This window comes from Schistocerca piceifrons, chromosome 1, assembly GCF_021461385.2.
Source record: "Schistocerca piceifrons isolate TAMUIC-IGC-003096 chromosome 1, iqSchPice1.1, whole genome shotgun sequence".
NCBI classification, from domain to species: Eukaryota; Metazoa; Arthropoda; class Insecta; order Orthoptera; family Acrididae; genus Schistocerca; species Schistocerca piceifrons.
Window position 1 is genome coordinate 776,373,786 of NC_060138.1, and position 22,699 is coordinate 776,396,484.

At 42.9% G+C, this 22,699-nt stretch overlaps 1 protein-coding gene across 2 annotated transcripts in view; it reads right to left on the bottom strand.

Annotated features, from left to right (window-relative positions):
- LOC124712604 overlaps nt 1–22,699 on the bottom strand; it is a 498,348-nt gene that overhangs the window by 419,675 nt on the left and 55,974 nt on the right. The window contains exon 1 of one of the 2 annotated variants that reach the window (XM_047242886.1): nt 12,557–12,574. The exons of the other annotated variant lie outside the window; for it this stretch is intronic. Within the exon in view, the coding sequence (XP_047098842.1) occupies nt 12,557–12,559 (3 nt within the window). The 5' untranslated portion in view covers nt 12,560–12,574. Of the gene's footprint in view, nt 1–12,556; nt 12,575–22,699 lie in introns of those variants that run through there. 2 annotated transcript variants of the gene reach the window in all.

Genomic DNA, 22,699 nt, shown 5'->3' on the forward strand with positions numbered 1-22,699 from the left:
GAAACCAAGCGTACCACGACATGGCTGCTTAAATCAGCTAACTTGTTTCACTGTTGGGATGTAAACTCGGCCAGAAGTTGGAAACAGTCTGAAACAAGTCTCATCCGATCAAATGAGATTCCTTCATTGTCAATGGTCCGGGTTTTATGACGTCGGCACCACATTTTGCTGTTACGGACGTCTGCAGCATTGATGAGTGGTTTTGGAATTCCAGCTCGTCTTGCAATTCCGTGCTTCTGGTACTCCCATACTGTTAGTGAGAAGTCAGTTCTGCGGCGACTTTTGCAGCTGCCGTCCTCTTTATTTCCGTCACAGTCCTCTTCAACATACTCTGTCGCCCTCGTCGTGAGTTAGGAGGTGACATTTTTTCCGCTTTTCCTGTATGCGGTATAAATCTTCGATATGGTGCCTCTTGAAACACAAAACACTACGGTTACCTTCGTTACGAAAGCGCCCACCGTATAAGCGCCAACAACTTACCTACGTTCAGAGTCAGTTAGCTCCTATATAATGTACTCACAACATTGTTCTGACCACGAAGGCCACTTCCAATGTATTAAACATTGCACAGGCGACGTTCGCCATCAAATGCAACAGTGCAATCTAGAGGCTTCGCTAGCATCTGTAGTTATGTTCAAGCGTGCATCTCTCGCGGTTTTCAAATGGTTCAAGTGGCTCTGAGCACTATGGGACTTAACATCTGAGGTCATCAGTCCCCTAGTACTTAGAACTACCTAAACCTAACCAACCTAAGGACATCATCCACAGCCACGCCCGAGGTAGGATTCGAACCTGAAACCGTAGCGGTCGCGCGGTTCCAAACTGAAGCGCCTAGGACCGCTCAGCCACAAAGGGCCGGCTCTCGCTGTGTTTCCATATTTTTGTGCGGACCTTGTATTTCCACTGGCACTACGTTTGTGAACTCGGATCTAAAGACTACGGCTTAAGTGAGCTTGTATATGTGATATGTGGGGAATACTATATCTTTCAGTCGTTTCCGCCTCCGTACGATAAGTCAGTGCGTGTGCGCGCGCGCGTTTGTGTGTGTGTGTGTGTGTGTGTGTGTGTGTGTGTGTGTGTAGGGTCTGTCGCGTTCTGGCTTCCCTTACTCAAATTCTTGTGGTTTGTCTTCTCTGCTTGTGGCCTCCCAAACCGTGTCGGATTTGTTGTTGGCAGCATGTACGGTCAGCCCGTAAATGGTTGCCTTTTCCTGGATGAAATGATCGCAGGAGGCGGTTAAGCCGCGAGGCCGTCCACGTCGAAGAGTCTTCAAGCAAGCAACTTAAAAGTATCTCGTACTTAACGCAGCTTGTAAGTTCTACAATTGCTAGCTTTTCTCGAAACAGTTTTCATGCTACTTTGTTCTCCGAAAGTTAACTGAGGGTGTTCCTCCAAGAAGTCGTCCGGTGCATTTACTCTTCATATTTTGCCAGCTACTTGCAATTTCGTTTTTGGAATGTGTAGATGAAGTCAGCCTAAATAAATACTTCTCATTTTGTTTTCGGCGTCGCTGGAAAGCCTCTGTTTCCCGTTACAAACAATTTTACGTGCCCATTCGATAGAGCGGTCCCAAATAACTGCAGCGCAATATTTGTTTTATCCATGTGCATTAAAATGGACAGTAAAACACAAAGAATAAACAGTACTCTATTAGCGACTGAGCAGCACTGCTGCAAGGCGGTAGCAATCAGCTCAGGTTAGGGTGGTGCTGTTGCTGCTGGAGTACTAATTAGTCTTCGTGTTTTACTGACTCTGTTGATACACATAGCTAAAACGAATATCTATCACACTTCAGCACCGAATGAGCACGTAAAATTTCGTTTAAATCATTTTGTTCATAACGGGAAACGAACTGACTCTTTCAGTCAACAACTAGGCATCGCATAAAAGTTCTGATCGCCAATGTTTGTTTGGACTGACTAAGTACACATTGTAAAAACGAGATTGCGAATATACCCCATAAACAGCAGAGAAACTCGTGCCTGACGATTCTTAGGGGGGACACTCGGTACTTTTCAAATGTTCAAATGCGTGTGAAATCTTATGGGACTTAACTGCTAAGGTCGTGAGTCCCTAAGCTTACACACTACTTAATCTAAATTATCCTAAGGACAAACACACACACACCCATGCCCGAGGGAGGACTCGAACCTCCGCCGGGACCAACCGCACAGTCCATGACTGCAGCGCCTTAGACCTCTCGGCTAATCCCACGCGGATCGGTACTTTTACTGAAATCCACTTTTACTGAAAAGTTTTTATGGGTTTGGATCATGACCCCTACGACATCCCCCTTCCCTTGGATGTGGGCCTGTACTTCGTCCCTGAGGAACAAGCCAAAGAGGGGAACGCAATGCCGATTAGCTTAAAACTGAAATCTTGAACTGTTTCCTGGAACTGCTCTGTACTCCTTAGCTTGGAGAATATGATGAGGTATCTTGGAGAGTACAGAGCCTCTGTTGCCAACCTGCCGGCAGGTGGGGATCGGCAAAGCTTCGTTACAAGCATAGTCTCACACACATTCGCGACTGTCACTCCTGTGACTGGTCTTCCTGTCTGACCACTGGAGCGACACAAGCAGTCCAATCAGCATAAAATATTTTAATAAGTCTAACCTAAAACCATTTTTTCTCAACAACTCCTCCTACTTCACAGAATAAACGCCGGCAGGTTGAGGGAAAAATTTGTTTTAAGTGTAATTGCATGAAGAGGACTGAAAAATGTGTCCATTACTGTTAACCCTGTGGTGCATGAATTTCACTGCAGTTGACAACTTTTAATGGTCAGTTCTCTGGCGTTTTCAGTCAGTCATGAGGCTGAAAATGCATGCAGGACACAACACCAGTAGGGAGTGCTCACTGCAGTGAACCGTGTGCATTTCCAGTCTCACTGACTGATTGAAACTGCCAAAGAGGTGACCATTAACAGCTGTCCACTGTAGTGGACGGTATGCGCCACAGGCTTAAATTTAGCCAGTGAGCCATTTAGGGACTTGTAAATTGCCAGTGATCAGAGATATTAGTAATGCATACATATCCCATAAACCAACTCGTTCCGTATTATATCAACAAAAAATCGTTCAAATATTCTTTGGACCATGTTACTAATTAAAAAACACGCTGGAGTTGTCTCAGCGTCACGTACACCATAAGAAAGGAGTTATTTTTCATCCCTACTGCCAATGATCTACGAAATAGTTATAATACATCTCGCTTAATGACCACGGCACCAAAATTAGACAGGTTCGGGCCCGTACAAAGAGTTACCGGTAGACTTTCTTCCGCATACCAGCTACAAGTGGAATATCTACATCTACGTACGTATTTCACAAACCACCATACGGCGCGACAGACAGTTCCTTGTGCCAGGATTAGTGAAGTCCTTCGTGATACACTCACAAATGGAACGATGAAGAAACGACTGTCTACACGCTTCGGTACGAGTCCTAATTTCTCCCATCTTGCCTTCTCGGTCCTTACGCAAAATGTAAGTTGATGGTGGTGGGATCGTTCTGTCCAAACTCTCTGAGTAGCGTTTTGCTAGAAGAACGTCGTCTTCTCTCCCAGAAATTCTCATTTGAGTTCAGAAAGCATCTCCGTAATACTAGAGTTTTGTTCGAAAATACGGGTAACAAATCTAAAACCATACTTCTGAACGCTTCGATGTCTACATCTACAGCTACACATACATACTCCGCAATCCACCATACGGTGCATGGCGGAGGGTACCTCGCACCACAACTAGCATCTTCTCTCCCTGTTCCACTCCCAAACAGAACGAGGGAAAAATGACTGCCTATATGCCTCTGTACGAGCCCTAATTTCTCTTATCTTATCTTTGTGGTCTTTCCGCGAAATATAAGTTGGCGGCAGTAAAATTGTACTGCAGTCAGCCTCAAATGCTGGTTCTCTAAATTTCCTCAGTAGCGATTCACGAAAAGAACGTCTCCTTTCCTCCAGGGACTCCCACCCGAGTTCCTGAAGCATTTCCGTAACACTCGCTTGATGTGTCAGACCTACCAGTAACAAGTCTAGCAGCCCGCCTCTGAATTGCTTCTATGTCCTCCTTCAATCCGACGTGATAGTGATCCCAAACGCTCGAGCAGTAATCAAGGATAGGTCGTATTAGTGTTTTATAAGCGGTCTCCTTTACAGATGAACCACACTTCCCCAAATTCTACCAATGAACCGAAGACGACTATCCGCCTTCCCCACAACTGCCATTACATGCTTGTCCCACTTCATATCGCTCTGCAATGTTACGCCCAAATATTTAATCGACGTGACTGTCAAGCGCTACACTACTAATGAAGTATTCAAACATTACAGGATTCTTTTTCCTATTCATCTGCATTAATTTACATTGATCTATATTTAGAGTTAGCTGCCATTCTTTACACGAAACACAAATCCTGTCCAAGTCATCTTGTATCCTCCTACAGTCACTCAACGACGACACCTCCCCGTCTTCCTTCAGTTCGACATAGAGAGGGCATCCCAAATATTATTTCACTTTAGTAATGGTTCTGTTGTTGTATACGCGATCTCATTAATAGAAGAACTACCTTTTCCTAAAATTCTCTAATTAACAGAAGTTGAGCATACTCGTTCCCTCCTACCGACCGGACATGCTCATTACGTTCCATATCGCTTTGCAGCGTTACTACGCCTTGCTATTTAACAGACGTCATGTGTCAATAAGTAAACTATTTATAATGTATTACACATTACAGGGTTGTTTTTCCTACTTATCTGCGTTATTCCCCCCCCCCCCCCCCTCCGCCATTTAGAGCAAGATGCCATTCATCACATCTAAAAGAAGTTCTGTCTAAGTCACCCTGAACCCTCCTACAGAAAAGGCAGAGAGGAAAATTAATCTTGCACGCTGTTTACCCCGCGGGACATACCGTATGGTGGACGGCAGCGACGTCGCGGCGTGGACCTGCCTCGCGCTGCGGCTGCTCCGTGACTCACGTGGGCCACGCACGTGCTCAACTCTGCCCCATTCATTTCTCAGTTCACACACCGTAAAAATTGCTCATAATAACTTATGAATACAGCTGCGGTTTAACAAATTTGTTCGTCGTGCACGCTATAAGTGAACCTAATATCAAAGAAAAATCTGTCTTACTGAACATAGACATCTGAAACAAACCATTCTCCTCATTTATACGAACGTATTCCCTTAGCTGACAAGTGTTCACATCCGTAAATGCTAACAGCTGTGAGTGCGCACTTCGCAATTGCTGGACACGCCCTGATCTCCTCCTGCCCCCCCCCTCCCTGTCCATATCCCCCTCCCCGTATCCCCGTATCTTTCTCCATACCCTGCTCTCTCCTCTCTCTGTCCAACTCCTCCTTCCGCCTCTCTATGTCCGTCAACTTGTTTTTATAAAGTATTAAAGTTTAGAATATATATTTATATACCACATATATTTTAAAAATATGGAGCCTCTGTCTGCCTGAATGCTTATTAGAGTACAGAACAAAAGAGTCAGTAAATCGATATTTTTGGTAACAACGTTAAACATCAACATGTCTTTATACAGAAGTATAGATTCTGAATATATGTTTATATACCACATATATTTAAAAAAAATAGTGTGCCTGTGTCCGTCCGAAGGTTTATAAGATTGTGTCAAAATCTGAAGTAAAACGGTCACTGACTTTTCGAAATTTTTGCTAACAACTCTGCCCATTTACACATACTTACATACAACATGTATTAAAACAAATGTAGCCTATGACCATCCGGGCGTTTATTAGAGTATAGTGTGAAAATATGAAGTAAATCGGTGAAATTTTCGGACGTATGTTTTTCAAAGGCTAAATTTTTCTAAACTATTTTTTCTAGGACATTATACTAAAGGAATGTTCTATTTGGAACTTCCTACCAGGTTAAAACTATGTGCCGGACCGAATTCGAATTTCGGTCCGAAAGACAGTTTTAACCTGCCGGGAAGTTTCGTATCAGCGCACACTCCGCTGCAGAGTGAAAATTTCATTCTGGAATGTTCTGTTTACTATTACATTGAAATATTTTATGTACTCTGTGGTACCTAAGCAACATATTATAATATTATTGTTGTATTCTGTTATTATTAAATAGTTACAGAACTACGGCATGTTGGAAGCAAGGGCGCTGGCAAATTATATTGGGGGAGGGAGTGGGTGGGTAGGAATGGAGGTAGAGATCGTAACAGAGTTTAAACCCCCAGCCAAGAACCGAATCCTTCGCTACCCGCCTGCATTGGCGCTTTCAACCTTTGCATTGTCCGGTATAAAGTACCTGCAGATATTTTCGTTAGTTGTTAGCTCTCAGGGAAAAAAATTGCAGTTTATTGTTTACATGTCTATCAGAATTTATGGTTCGGTGGAAAATGATAGGTCCAGTATTTCGTGTTGCACTAAATACACACAGCACTCTTGGTATAACTTATGGTGATTTTCAGAAATCCAGCGTCCATTCTTCTGGGAGTCATGTACCACGAGAAATGCAGTCGTGTTTCAAAGAAAAAAGTGCTTTTCAGGGTCAACCTATCGATCACGCACAGAATGCAGTCGCTAGTTACAATACTCACATCGAGCAACATTATCTGAGTTGGTTAGTCGACGCACTACCGTTCTTTTGTAAGGTTTCAATCTGCACTTGAACGTGTCACTGTGAGGAGACACTGCCGACTCACCAGTCTGAAGTGATAAATGGCACAACAATTCTCTACGACATCTTTCCAAAGCCGCTCCTAACACGTCGAAAGTTCCATTGCCACCTGTCAAAAGTCCCAGGAGTGCATCGGAGCGATGCGGTGCTCGGAATCTGCCTGCCCGGTGCTGGTTAACGATCAAAGCCATGCACAGATCATACATGAAACAGCCTGTAGAGAACAATGAGGTAATGCTTCACATTACCAACTGATGTAAAGAAACAACTCAGCAACTCCGTAGTCTAGTGATAAAGTCAGCCATCGGTAAACAGGAGGAGGAGCACGCGGGTTTGATTTACGGAGTCCAGACGGTTCTGGAATTGGTAGGTCTGGAAAACGGTATTCGTGGTCCCGTGTGGAAAACAGAATAGGAGTAAATTATTCGCCAACTGTAACATTATCCACTGGTGTGGCGTCAAATCGGAATGATTGCGCTCTGTTCCCAACCTTACAACGTTTATGTATTTAGTGGACTCTTAAAACATCACACAGCCGTTACAAAATCAGGACTTCGTGATGCAACTGTATGCTGAGGTATGTGATTATTCACGCTGTAAAACCGAATCGAAAAATTTGAAAAATCTTACATATTTATGTTAGATTCGCAAATTGAGTGACGTAAAATGGCTGTCTTAATCTTCACGTATACGACCCTAGTTTTTCATACTGTTTACAACACGTTCCACATTGCACAGTGCTGATTAGGATGTTATTGCAACTCACATATATGATCACTTCTTTGGACATTTCGACACTTACTAATAGTAGCAATAAACCTTTAGAGCTCAGTTAAGTATGTGGACTCTTTATGACACCTAATGAAGGTCGATAGCAGACTGAAACCGGTTGTGTAATAAAGATTATTTCCTATCAAAAGGTGTGATAAAACATGACATTCAAAGAATACTTAACAGCTGTTATCCAGTGCCTCCTAACGTTACGAAACTCTTACCTTGTTGTTGTCGTCCAGCCAAGTCTGTGAATGAGTCAGTTGCATAATTGTATACTAATCATTCATGAAGATTAAGTCTTGTTTATTACGAAGAATCCTACGTAACATCGCAGGATCACTGTCGCGAACTGATTGTTGCAGATCTAACGCACTGTCTCTCAGTTGCAACAAATTCCCTCCTCCAGTACGACATGGTGAGCTTCGATAATACAGAGCCAGAAACGTTACTGGCACACTCTGAGATAAGAAAACGACGCACCATGATGGAGTTATGCAAATCCGTCACGAACTGATATTCACACAGGCATCGACGGGAAATGTAAAAATGTGAACTTTGGTGTTCGGTGGATGAACATTATCGCTGCAGAGCAATTTCGCCGCTCAGCTGGAAAGGACAATAATCAGGGGACAAGTCGATACCAGTGTTGTTGCGAATTTCGTTTCATGTACTGAGTTGGACAGCAACTATGCCTCGCAGGCAGGAGGGTGAAGAATATTCACAGATACTTTATTTGGATATGGTGTCTGTTCTTTCGGACATGTCCGATACCTTCAGCTGCTGACGGACGTTGATATATATCAACGGGGACAGGTGAAAATATGTGCCCCGATCGGGACTTGAACCCGGGATCTCCTGCTTACATGGCATACGCTCTGTCCACCTTTTTCTTCTTTTTCCTTTTTCGTTTTTGTTCGATTTTGATCGTTGTGTTTGGTCGTTGTGGACGTCACATGACATCCCTCCAGGTTCATTGTTGATCCTTTCACTCAGTTTTTTCTATTACAGAGGCCAACCAGAACCATCTGACCCACCGAGGGCACAGAGGATAGTGCGACTGCAGGGACTATCTCGGGCACGCCTCCCGCGAGACCCACATTTTCACCTTATATGTCCACACACTACATTCGTAGTGTCCCTACCCAACACACTCATTACTCGTGGGAGACATTCTTACCAAGTCACGTAAGAGTTCGGGTAATATGTGTACATCCGCACAGAAGAAGAAGGTCATGGTCGGTATTGCCAGAACCACCGGGTGATCACAAAGTCAGTATAAATTTGAAAACTGAATAAATCACGGAATAATGTAGATAGAGAGGTACAAATTGACACACATCCTTGGAATGACATGGGGCTTCATTAGAACCAAAAAAATACAAACGTTAAAAAAATGTCCGACAGGGGGCGCTTCATCTGATCAGAAGAGCAATAATTAGCATAACAAAGTAAGACAAATCAAAGATTATGTTCTTTACAGGAAATGCTCGATATGCCCACCATCATTCCTCAACAATAGCTGTAGTCAAGGAATAATGTTGTGAACAGCACTGTGAAGCATGTCCGGAGTTATGGTGCGGCATTGGCGTCGGATGTTGTTTTTCAGCACCCCTAGAGATGTCGGTCGATCACGATACACTTGCGACTTCAGGTAACCCCAAAGGCAATAATCGCACAGACTGAGGTCTGGGGACCTGGGAGGCCAAGCATGACGAAAGTGGCGGCTGAGCACACGATCATCACCAAACCACGCGCGCGAGAGATCTTTCATGCGTCTAGCAATATGGGGTGTTTTTTTTTTGTTCTAATAAAACCCCATGTCATTCCAAGCATGTGTGTCAATTTTTACCTCTCTATCTCTATTATTCCGTGGTTTATTAAGTTTTCAAATTTAAACTGACTTTTTGATCACCCGGTATATACTTTATATGGATATGGTGTCTTCTTTCGGACATGTCCGAAATTAGAAAAGTATGTAGTTCTGGCAATACCTGCCATGACCTTCTTCTTCTGTGCGAATGCACACATTTTACCCAAACTCTTGCGGGACTCGGTAAGAATGTCTTCCACGAGTAATGAGTGTGTTGGGTAGGGACACTACGAGTGTAGTGTGTGGACATATAAAGTGAGAATGTGGGTCTCGCGGGAGGCGTGCGCGAGATAGCCCCAGCAGTCGCACTATCCTCTGTACAATCGGTAGCTCAGCTGGATAGATCGTCTGCCATGTAAGCAGGATATCCAGGGTTTGAGTCCCAGTCGGGGTACACATTTTAACCTGTCCCCGTTGATATATATCAACTCCCGTCAGCAGCTGAAGGTATTAATATATAATTCTAATATTCATAGATGTCAGCATTTGAGAGAGAAGGTGTAGTTGGTCTCAAATAAGCCTGCTCTTGGGTCGACTACCATCGACCTATAAACGCCAATAAGCCTGTTTTAAGTGTTTGTTGGGCATATTCGTCCTGGAATCGTATTGCCTGAGTATAACTGGCTTCAGTGATGAGGCCTACTTCGAAATGAGTCCCGATGACGTGTCTGGAGACGTCCCGGACGGCTGTGGGATACCAGCCTGCCTGTCTGTCTGTCTCCATATGGCCTGACAACCACGAGTCACGGTGTTCGATGACATTTTATTTCACAGTAGGACTCCTTTGTTTGTCATCTGCGTCATCCCTGCAGCATAGCGCTACGTCAGCGATATTGTACCCTTTGTTTTTTTGTGTTAGAGTGTAAGTTAATTATCACTTTATTGTACGCCACCCATATGCTTAACCAGCAGTTGTCACGTCACTGTACCCCACACATGTGCTCGACCAGTCGAGAGCCAGTATGAACGCAATCTGCTATGCCGCAAAGGAAGATGAGTGCCCATTCGAATTTATTATCAAGTGAGATGAGGAAAGGACTCCTTAACTCTACAACTTCTCTCAACTCCTTAATACTTTTCTAGGCATACGCCTATTGAAAGAGACAAGTATATTCTTTTCAAAATCGTTTTTCAATTTGTTTTTATCTTCTGATGACTCTATTAGTCGATAAACAGTAGCATCATCCGCAAACAACCTAAGACGATGCTCAGATTGTCTTTCAAATCGTTTATATAGATAAGGAACAGCAATGGCCCTATAACATTAGCATGGGGAATGCCAGAAATCACTTCTGTTTTACTCGATGACTTTCCGTCAATTACTACGAACTGTGACCTCTCGGACAGGAAACGCCGAATCCAGTCACATATGTGAGACGATATTCCATAAGCACGCAGTTTCACTGCAAGCCACTTGTGTGGTACAGTGTCAAAAACCTCCCGGAAATCCAGAAATACGGAATCGATCTGAAATCTCTTGTCAGTAACACTCAACACTTCATGTGAATAAAGCGCTAGTTGTGTTTCATAGAAACGATGTTTTCTAAACCCATGTTGACTGTGTGTGAATAGACCGTTTTCTTCGAGGTAATTCATAATGTTCGAACACAATATCTGTTCCAAAATCCTGCTGCATATCGACGTTAACGATATGGGCCTGTAATTTAGTGGATTACTCCTCCTACATTTCTTGAATATTGATGTGACCTGTCCAAGTTTCCACTCTCTGGGTACGGATCTTTCGTCGAGCGAACGGTTATTTATGATTGTTAAGTATGGAGCTGTTGCATCAGCATACTCTGAAAGGAGTCTAATTGGTATACATTCTGGATCAGAAGACTTGCTTTAATTGATTTAAGTTGATTCACTACTTTGAGGATATTTACTTCTACGTTACTGATGTTGGCAGCTGTTCTTGATTTGAATTCTGGAATATTTACTTTGTCTTCTTTTGTGAAGGCATTTTGGAAGGCTGTGTTTAGTTACTCTGCTTTGGCAGCACTGTGTTCGATAGTATATCCATTGCTATCGCGCAGAGATGGCATTGATCGTGTCTTGTCGCTAGCATACTTCACATACGACCAGAATCTCTTTGGATCGGTTAACTGGTACCCTGGATAATTTACAACAGGCTCAACAGTTTAATTTGGAATCGAAACCACAATGCCTTCACTTTTCCGCACATAAACCAATGTCACGTTCCTTGGAGGGAAAAACTCTATAGCCCGCTAAAGATCGAACTCTGAACGTTTATATTTCTCGTCTGTTATTCATCAGAGCACTTCGCAGGAAACACTCTAATCTATGTCCCCACAAATGTGATGAAGAAAGGTTATCAAATCCTGCTGGTGAGAGAAGACGTAATTTGTGATAGCTGTCATAAGCGGTAGTATCCAGCGACAGTGATGTAAGATGTTTTGGTTGTTCAAAACCATTGTCCAAATTGCAATCGCATTCTCACTCATTTGGACGAGACACGACTATCTATTCCGAGTTCCAGATAATTCCTTGCTAGTAGAACTTACAACTTAATCACATAACATCGCCGTGTGACACGTCCGAGCTAGAGTGCTGCGTGTTAGCATAGGTTTTGAGGCATCGTACAGGATGATCGGCAACTATGGCTCTGTTTAGTATCTTTATGTATCAAAATAATTTGAAAACAATTCCTGCGATAGGGAAAAGGCCTAGCCTGTACATGACTGGTGTTAGGTTTCGCCAAACAACACAATCAATCAAGCATTCCTCGCTGTCCTGCAGGTACGGCTTCTACAACTGCCTATACATTCGCAACCGTCTGTAGAACAAGTATGAAATCTGTGCTGTGATCTCCCTCCCTCTCTCTCTCTCTCTCTCTCTCTCTCTCTCTCTCTCTCTCTCTTTCCCTCTCTCTCTCTCTCTCTCTCTCTATCTCTGTTCCACGATATACAAAAATTGTAAGCATCTATTTTTGTAATTGTGTGAAATATTTGCCATATCTTTCTCTCAGTTTCATTAATTAACTCTTAGTGTTGCAATTCATCTCCCCAGTGTGTTTAAACAAACACGAATTGATCTAAAGATTTGATCTAAGGGTTAGTTGCTGCATTAACACTGAAATGAATACTGCGGATTCACGTCGGCAGTTAAACCGTTGATTAAAAGCGTATGATATCTTTTAATGTATGACTCTCGAAAAATTGGCCAAATGTACACAAAATGCGTAGAACTGAAATTAGTTATTGATTGAGTTCCGTTGCCTCTTTTGCTTACCATAACAAGTTGCGGGAAATCTGCCGCCTGTCTCGATATGCTCACCTGTAAAAGAAAAAGAAAAGATGTTAGAAAAAATTCATGCTTAAATAACAATGTTAAAGCTTACATCGTAATATATCTAGAGACAGGAAGCAGATAGGATGGTATCATTCAACATCTCGTCTGTGTAGAGGGCGCTGGACAGGGAGCTTTAACTCAGATGAACAGCGATGGGGAGAGGGAATGGCGCTCGGTATATTTGAAGAAACCAATCCGCCGTTCACTTGAAGCGATTTAATGAAAGCGAGGTGAACATAAAGCGAGACTGCCGTTCGATGATTTCAGTTTCACCCGTTCCTAGTAATAGTCTAGCATCTTCACTACTGCAACGCCTCTGTCTGTGTTCGCTTCAAGTGTTAAGACATCTACAAAGAGTAATATATATTAATACTTCTACGACTATTGATTCATCGGATACAATGGACGTCACTGCATCAGTTTGCGTGTGATATGAGCAAAAATATCAAGACAACTAAGACAGGTATGTGGAAACGTAATAGCGTTAACTGACTCAGTCAGGCAGCAGCAGCCGGCCGAGAGAGAAGCAGCGACAAGGAAGTAACCGATCTTGTGACTTCTACGAGTTCATAACCAGGAGCGAATTTTATAATATCATCCGTGTGCGTTAATAGTTTGGTTTCTTGAATTCATGAGTGTTAAATTAATATATAATGGCCCCAGTTCTCTTGTTTTCTTTTGTGTCAGAAGGTAAACCGATTTTGTGATCAGGGGGGAATTATTTAGTTTCACCTGACTGCTTCGTAGTTAGGTTTTTGAATCTCTGCGTATTAATCTAATATATCACACACAGTTCCTATGTTTCCACTAGTGTCTACAGTAGAGTTCCGCAGCACGTGGCGAAAGTCTGTTTATCTGGGTAGTTTAGTTTTCCTCAGTCTATAGTAAGGATAGGGACTGTGATTGTTGTGTGCGGATGCGAGCCGAGTTGGTGACACTTCGCTCTCAGCTTCAGGCTGTGGTGGCTTCGGTTACACAGCTTGAAGCTGCAGTGGACGGTCTCCACTGTCGTGGGCCGGCCGTGAGGATCCAATGGACGTCCTCCGATTGGTCCTCACCAGTGGCCAGCCCAGTTACTGCTCGCACTGAGTTTGACCCGTCACCAATGGTCGAGTGGGAGGTCGCCCCAGGGCGTAGCAGGAGGCGAATGACTTCACAGGGAGCTGCACGTAAGGCCTCCCTGGTTAGTCTGACAAACAGGTTCCAGGTGCTGTCTGTGGCTGACCCTGTCGCTGAGTCAGATGCTGTCGCCTTTCCTGTTTCACAGGAAACCTCTCAGCCTGCAAGATCCGGACAATCACAAATGGTGGATTTATTGATAGTTGGGAGCTCCAACTTTAGGCGCGTTATGGAGTCCCTTTGGGACATGTCTGCCAAGAAGGGAAAGAAAGCCAATGTACACTCCATGTGCATATCAGGTGGAGTCATTTCAGATGTGGAACGGGTCCCCCCGAATGGCATGAAGAGCACAGGGTGTAGCCAACTGCAGGTGGTGGCTCATGTCGGTATCAATGATGTGTGTCACTTTGGCTCAGAAATTGTGAGGTAACAGCGTTACATCTCCATGACAAGGAGGCATACAGAAAGTCACACGTGTTATTTGACGGGGTCGAATTTTCTCATCAATCCTTCCCTAACTATCGATGTGTGACCCACGAACAATGTCATTTAATATAGGAGTGCATAGTTTAACGGCGAAATGTGCTAATAAAAGTTTCTGGATTTTAAACCACTTGACATGGCTGGAAGCCCGAGAAACTTTTAATTTCATTTAAGTCGTTCTGCATGAACCTGTCAAAGAAGCTAGGCTCAAGAGTAACTATTCTATAAAAAGCTGAAAACAGGTTGGGAGCAAATATTGACACGCTACGCAATGATGCAGTTTCACTTATGTACTCAGAAGAATATTGTCCACCTACTTGGAAAACAGCGGACGTACGTACATATGAATGAGGCCGTGAGAACCATTACAGGCCCTGTGAGCTACTCATATTCAGTGGTTGCTTGTTCTGTCTAATATTATTCTTACAGACCTCAGAAGAAAGACTGGCAAGATGTAAATTTTTAAGAAAATAGTCTAGTAAGTTTTTTTCTTCTAAATGACACTTCTCAGAATAAATCAGCCACAGGCCTGAAGTAAGGCAAGTCACCTTTAGTCACTCCGCGTGTCACAGACCTTTTCGACGTCACGAGAAGTGGAAAAAACGCTAAAGTGAACATCCGCCCCCTAACGCCCATCTAATTCAAATCTCAAAGAAGAAGGCTGTAGGATTCCATCTTCCCCGTCGCGAATGAACCAGGCTCTTTCGCACTCGAACGGGACAAGTGCGATATGAATACATGTCGAAGAAGTGAGATTACTGCGGAAGTACTGTGTGTGACAATGGTGAGAACGAACAGGCAGCGATATATACTCAGGAGTACTGCCCGCTCCGCGTTTTTGAAGCTGGTTTGAAAGCCTTGCATAAATTGACATGGACTGTTGCATTCTGGCTGTCAAATTTAAAAATCTGTACGTATTACAAAGTCCCCCGCTGCATTTTTCTGCCTCTGTGTGAAGGCTGCTCTCAAGAACTACTACAGAGATTTTGATATCGTCTTCACTAATCCATTGATTCACGAAAAAGATTTGTATATATCATTTTATATTACAAGAAGGTCGTCCGCCATAGATACTTAAGGCTACCGCTGAGGGCGGGTCGCTAGTTATTATATAAATTCATTGTGTAAGTACGAATGGCGATCAAAAAGTTTCCGCCTATATGTCGGTGCCTACATACCCGCATAGGAGTTGCACTGGGTTTCATACACGCTGCAGGAAAGCCGTCAAACGGAAACTTTTTGATCTCCCCTTACATGTGTTCTTTTTCGCTGTACAATAATAATAATAATAATAATAGTGATGTGTAAATAGCAGGGTTTCAATTAATTTCCCACCTGCAGCCATTGTGTAGCTGACACATAGCTACTCCGTACAGTATGGCAGGATTTTATTTAGCAGCAAGAGATCGCAAAGCTTTTTATTCTTTTCTTTTTAATATTTAAGTGTTATCGATACACATGTCGCTATTATATTTACTACTTGAAAAATGACCAACTTCTGTTACTATAAAACACATCAAATATAAATTAATTTGCTGAATAAAGCTGAAGCCTAATATTTCTCCAGTCTTTTTGATTCTTCTGACTCGAATAACGTACAGGACTCCTTTAAAGTGAGAGTTAGTTTTGATTAAACAAGGGAAAATGTTTTACAACTGTAATAATAATACTAGCGTGTGCTCAAGGGCCAGCGCAAGTCTTTCTATTGGACACCACTTCACTGACTGGATGTCCACAACTTACCCCACTCATCCAACGGAGGAAAAGCGACCTACCGTTTAACGCCGAATCCCAACCACGTCTCGTTCCTGTCGCCTCCACTCATTGTTGTGGAGGCTAGATTGAAGGTGGGCTTAGATCCTGCGGCTTCTTTTCAGGTACGCGCTTTACTGCTAGACCGCCGACTTCATACCCATAAGCATCATTGATCTGCTTTGGGAACAAATAGTAAAACTGACAATATAAGTTTATTTTCTTAATCAAAGTAATCATTCTCATGTAGAATGATGGGTAACTGATAGCCCTTACAAAATCTGAAAATTTTCGCCCAACGGCAAAGATTAAGACACTAGGGAATTGAAAGTACGATTGGGATCAGACCATATGACAGACACGACAGTATCATTAGGTTGGATGGTAAGGCCATACCGCTGACACCATGTAGCTCATCTGCGGATACGCATTCACATGTAGCGGTAGTTGGGAAGGCAACATACGGCTATTATCTCCAGAGCCAACGTGGCCAACTGGTGTAATAGGAAGATGGACACTAGGTAGTAGGTGATAATCGAACTTCTGCTACAGCCATTGCTTGAGATGACAATAAGGAGACACATTAGCATCAACCAACGATCGCCGAAATGACATAATGAGTGAAGACATCGCCAACTGGAAAAACAACAGAAAAATACTCGACAGAGGAAGAGCAACTGTGCCGTATGACTGCCCTCTCTCTGGGCGACAGTATCGAAGGCACCATGTCAATGGCTACCTTCGATTTACTTATCGTTTACAGAGGGTTGGCAAAATGCAGCTGATCCAGAAGAAATTTCGTGCACCTTAAGGTTGGGAACCCATCCTACATCATTTGTCCCAGATGCGGATGGTGTAAATTGGGTAGCCTGCTGTAAGATAAAAATTTTCTGAGCCATTTTTTTACCCATCCTATAAAATTTGAATGCGCACAGTTAAGTAAAATAGAGTTCGAATATTTTAACATAGTCACGGTAGACATCCGCACAGCGTGAAGGACTTGAAATTGGAAAGTCACTGAATCGGTCCTCGCTAGCATCAACGTTCCTCTGTTACTTTTAGTTTAATTCTATATTTATTATCAAATAGAAATGTTAATTAGCAACACTTAGTACTAATTTTTGGTAAAACTAACATTTATTTTGAATCACTAATCACATGCAAATAAATAAAAATTTGATACAGGCATGCAAAATGCTTTATTATTAGATGGAAAACTTTATACTATTATATCTCTACAAATTAATGAAACATTTTTTAGTTTCTGTTTGATGTTACGGATTTTTATACAAAAATTTAATATATCGCAAATACTCGTATTTTCATGCAATTAATTATTAAAAATAAAAATGATATATTTTATTAAGTAGTTATAATGTAATGGTTATTAATTATCATATCCATTTGACGTAAACAAAAAATTGCATTATCGGGAATCAAACCAGCAACTTAATACACTTTAAGACAAAAAAACAACGGACCGCGAAGGAATTAGCCAAATTGGACGGAAATCAGTAGATGTGATGTACATATGCAGACAAACAAACGATTACAATTTCAGAAAAAATGGAAGATTTAGTCAAGAGAAAGAACTCCACACATGAATAACGCTTTGGTCCACCTCTGACTCATGTGCAATCAGTTATTCGGCTTGGCACTGATTGACAGAGTTATTGGTTGTCCTCCTGAGGGATGTCGTGTTAAATTCGGTCCAATTGGCACGTTAGATCGTCAAAAACACGAGCTGGTGGGACGGCCCTGCCCATGAAGCTCCTAACACTTTTAATACGAGAGATATCCAGCGTCCTTGCTAGCCAAGGTAGTGTTTGACAAGCAGTACAAACTCGCCGTGTGCGGCCGGACATTATACTGCTGAAAGCCCAGGATGCTTGCCATGAAGTGCTACAAAACTGTGCGTAGAATGTCGTCGTCGTTCCGCTGTGTCGTAAGGGGCTTATTTCGAAGCGGAACCCATCACTGAAGACAGTTCTGCTCCAATCAATGAGATTTCAAGCCGAAGCCAGAGCTACACAAGCCTGACTTTCGCCTGTCATAACACCCGACTGCCAGGAGTGACGGCCTGAGGTGCCATATCTTTTCGTAGCAGCACCCCTTTGGTTGTCATCCACAGCATATTTACAGCGCAGCGGTACGTGCCCGATATTCTACGTCCCGTCTTGTTCCCGTTCACGGCGAGTCATCCTGGTCTTACGTTTCAGCAAGGTATTGGGCGCCCGCACATGGCGAGAGTTTCTTCTACACGTCTTTGTGCTTGCCAAACACTATTTTGGCCAGCAAGGTCGCGGCATATCTCCCTAACTGGAAACGTTTTGAGAGAGTTGCGATTTTGACGATTCAACGCGCCAATATGAAAATTTTGCACCATATCCCTCAATAGAACATCCAGCAACTCCCTTGATCAATGACAAAATGCTTGCATAAGGGCTAGAGGCGGACCAACACGTTATTGAGTTGCTCGTGTTGTGAAGCTGTTTCGCTTGAATAACTCGTCCAACTTTTCTGAAATCGTAATCATTTGTTTCTCTCTACCTTTACATCAAATCTACCCATTTCAGTCCCACTCGGATAATTATAAGACTTATAGGCTATGCACTAAGCTACTTTTTTAAACTAAAAGCTTTTATTGTGCTGAAATCCAATGAACTATTACGTTGTACAAATGTTTGCCCAAAACTCAATTACTATCAACATATCCTTCAAATTACTACATTAGTGAAGCATATACTTTAAACAAATTAAAGAAAGAAACAACATCTACATCTACGTGATTACTATTCACAATAAGTGCCTGGCAGAGGGTCCAATGAACCACCTTCAAGCTGTCTCTCTACCGTTCCACTCTCGAACAGCGCGCGGGAAAAAAGAGCACTTAAATTGATCTGTGCGAACCCTGATTTCTCTTATTTTATCGTGATGATAATTTCTCCCAGAGGTGTTGGCACAAGTGCCAACACCGTGTTACTTGAGGAGGCCGAAATGCACGCTGTTAAGCTCACGCCAACTGGCGTGAGGTCTGGAACATTACAATGTAATTAATATAGCAAATAAAGTACGTAGTTGATGTAATACTTAACTTTATTCCATAACTGGAGAACATAGGTCTGACGGTACAGGCTTTATAAGATAACCAGCAAAAGATAAATGGCGCCTTGCTAGGTCGTAGCAATTGACGTAGCTGAAGTCTATGCTAACTATAGTCTCGGCAAATGAGAGCGTAATTGTCAGTGACCCATGGCTAGCAACGTCGGCTGTACAACTGGGCCGAGTGCTAGTAAGTCTCTCTAGACCTGCCGTGTGGCGGCGCTCGGTCTGCAATTACTGACAGTGGCGACACGCGGGTCCGTCGTATACTAGCGGACCGCGGCCGATTTAAAAGGCTACCACCTAGCAAGTGTGGTGTCTGGCGGTGACATCACACTCCCTATGTAGGTGGGTGCCAAAAGAATGTTTTCGCAATCGAATGAGAAAACTGGTGATTGAAATTTCATGATAAGATCCCGTCGTAACGAAAAACGTCTTTGTTTTAATGATTGCCACCCCAATTCATGTATCATGTCTGTGGCACTACCTCCCCTACTTCGCGATAATACAAAACGAAATACCTTTCTTTGTACTTTTTCGATGTCATCCGTCAGTCCCATCTGATGCGGATCCCATATTGTACAGCAATACTCCAGAATAGGGTGGACAAGCGTGGTGTAAGCAGTCGCTTTAGTAGACCTGTTGCATCTTGTAAGTATTCTACCAATGAATCGCAGTCTTTGGTTTGCTCTACTCACAACATTATCTATATGATCGTTCCAGTTTAGGGTATTTGTAAATGTAATCCCTAAGTATTTAGTTGAATTTACGGACTTAAGGCTTTTGTGACTTATCGCATAATCGAGATTTAGTAGATTTCTTGTAATACACATATGAATAAGTTCAGGCTTTTCTTTATTCAGGATCAACTGCCACTTTTCACACCTTACAGATATCTAAATTATTTTGCAATTCGTTTTGGTCATCTTATGACTTTACAAGACGGTAAATGACAGCATCATCTGCAAACAATCTAAGACAGCTACTCAGATTGTCTCCTATGTCGTTATTATACATCAGGAACAATACAGAGCCTATCACATTTCCCTGGGAAACGGCGGTTATTACTTCTGTTTTACTCGATGACTTTCCGTTTATTACTACGAACTGTGACCGTTCTAACAGGAAATCACGAATCCAGTCGCACAACTTAGGCGATATTCCATAGGCACGCAGTTTGGTTAGTAGACGCTTGTGAGGAACGGTATCGAAAGCCTTCTGGAATCTAAAAATATGCAATCAATTTGACATTCCCAGTCGATAGCACTCATTACTTCATGACTATAAAGAACTAGTTGTGTTTCACAAGAACGATATTTTGAGAATCCGTGCTGACTATGTGTCAATAGATTGTTTTGTTCGAGGTACTTCATAATGTTCGAATACAGTGTACGTCCCAAAGCCTACTGCAAATCGATGTTAGTGATATGAGCCTGTAATTCAACTGTTTACTCCTACTTCCCTTTTTGGGTATTGGTGTGAGCTGAGCAATTTTCCAGTCTTTAGGTACGGATCTTTCTGTGAACGAGCGGTTGTATGTAACTGCTAAATATGGAGCTATTGTATCAGAAAATTCTGAGAGGAGTCTTTATTGAGCGATTTAAGCTGCTTAGCTATACCGTGGATATCTATTTCTATGTTTCTCATCTTGGCAGTTTGGCTCTGGGCACTATGGGACTCAGCTGCTGTGGTCATCAGTCCCCTAGAACTTAGAACTACTTAAACCTAACTAACCTAAGGACATCACACACATCCATGCCCGAGGCAGGATTCGAACCTGTGACCGTAGCGGTCGCGCGGTTCCATACTGTAGCGCCTAGAACCGCTCGGCCACCCCGTCTAGCGCAGTGAAGGAATTGGTTGCGTCTTTCCACTGGTGTGCTTTATGTATGACCAGAATCTCTTTGGGTTTTCTACCAGATTTCGAGACATAGAGCAAGAACAAAGCGAGACAATACCAGTGTATATTTGCATCCGTAGAATATAATTTTTTTTAATATAACATAAACTGATTTAAGTTCTTCTTGCAGAACATTTTCTTTGTGCTCTATTTGAACTGCTTTTGGATGTAAGTTAGAGAAAGCCAACAGGGTTGTACTGTGACGGAATACCTGCGGCGATAGAAAATGGCTCAAATGGCTCTGAGCACTATGGGACTTAACATCTATGGTCATCAGTCCCCTAGAACTTAGAACTACTTAAACCTAACTAACCTAAGGACAGCACACAACACCCAGCCATCACGAGGCAGAGAAAATCCCTGACCCCGCCGGGAATGGCGATAGAAAATGTCCGAAATACAAGATTATAACTAAACTTTCCCTACTTGAGCCAATGTAGATGGAAAAATATTTACGGTATGGGTACGCAACGTTATAGGAACAATGATGACTGTGCGCTGCACGATTTGTGTCGTTAGTAGTGTTAGTCTCATGAATCGTCGTTAGGTGCCGTAACAGGTGCGGCGACATAGGAATGAAACACAAGCATAAATGTGTAAAACTGTTACAGACAGTCAACATGGGAGGAAACAAGGTGAGCCGGGCTTTACTTGTAAAGCTTTTTTATCAAAACAACACCAATAACGTTACTGCTCTTCGCGATTTTCGATGCATTAAAGCTATACGGAGAGGTCATTTTTTTGTACCGGGGTTGAAGAACGTGATTCGGGAGTTAGAATTAACTGGCGATTTGGAAATTGCTGTTGGGAGGAGCCGACGGCCAATTGCGCCGCAAACTGTTGAAGTTACTGTTGCCGTGGCTGAGAATGCTTGACGCAATGTGCGACCTTTAAGCAGTGCACAAGCTGTGACATGGCCCACTGTTTGATAAGCGCTACGAGCGATTATCCTGCAAATCTCCAGGGCACTTTCAAGCAGTCGTCAATGCGGATGGTCATCGCAATGAACAACGTTTCCAACCCGTATCGAAAACGTGACGCACATTTAACAAATGTTATACTCTTATGTGGAAATTAAAATGCGTTTTTTAATGATTTTTCGATATCTCTGTTCCGCATGTCCTTACAAATAGAGCGCACTGCATGCAATCGGCTGCAAACAGTTGCAACCGGCTGCAGACAGTGGCACATGTCAGCACGAGCCGGCCATTGTGGCCGAGCGGTTCTAGGCGCTTCAGTCCGGAACCGCGCGACTGCTACGGTCGCAGGTTCGAATCCTGCCTCGGGCATGGATGTGTGTGATGTCCTTAGGTTAGTTAGGTTTAAGTAGTTCTAACAAGAGAACCTTCCCATCGCACCCCCCCCCCCCCCCCCCCCCCAGATTTAGTTATAAGTTGGCACAGTAGATAGGCCTTGAAAAACTAAACACAGATCAATCGAGAAAACAGGAAGAAGTTGTGTGTAACTATGAAAAACATAAGCAAAATATACGAACTGAGTAGTCCATGAGCAATATAGGCAACATCAAGGAAACTGTGGGCTCAGGAGCGCCGTGGTCCTGTGGTTAGAGTGAGTAGCTGGGGAACGAGAGGTCCTTGGTTCTCATCTTCCCCCGACTGAAAATTTTACTTTCTTTATTTTCGCAAAGTTATGATCTGTCCGTTCGTTCATTGACGTCTCTGTTCACTGTAATAAGTTTAGTGTCTGTGTTTTGCGACCGCACCGCA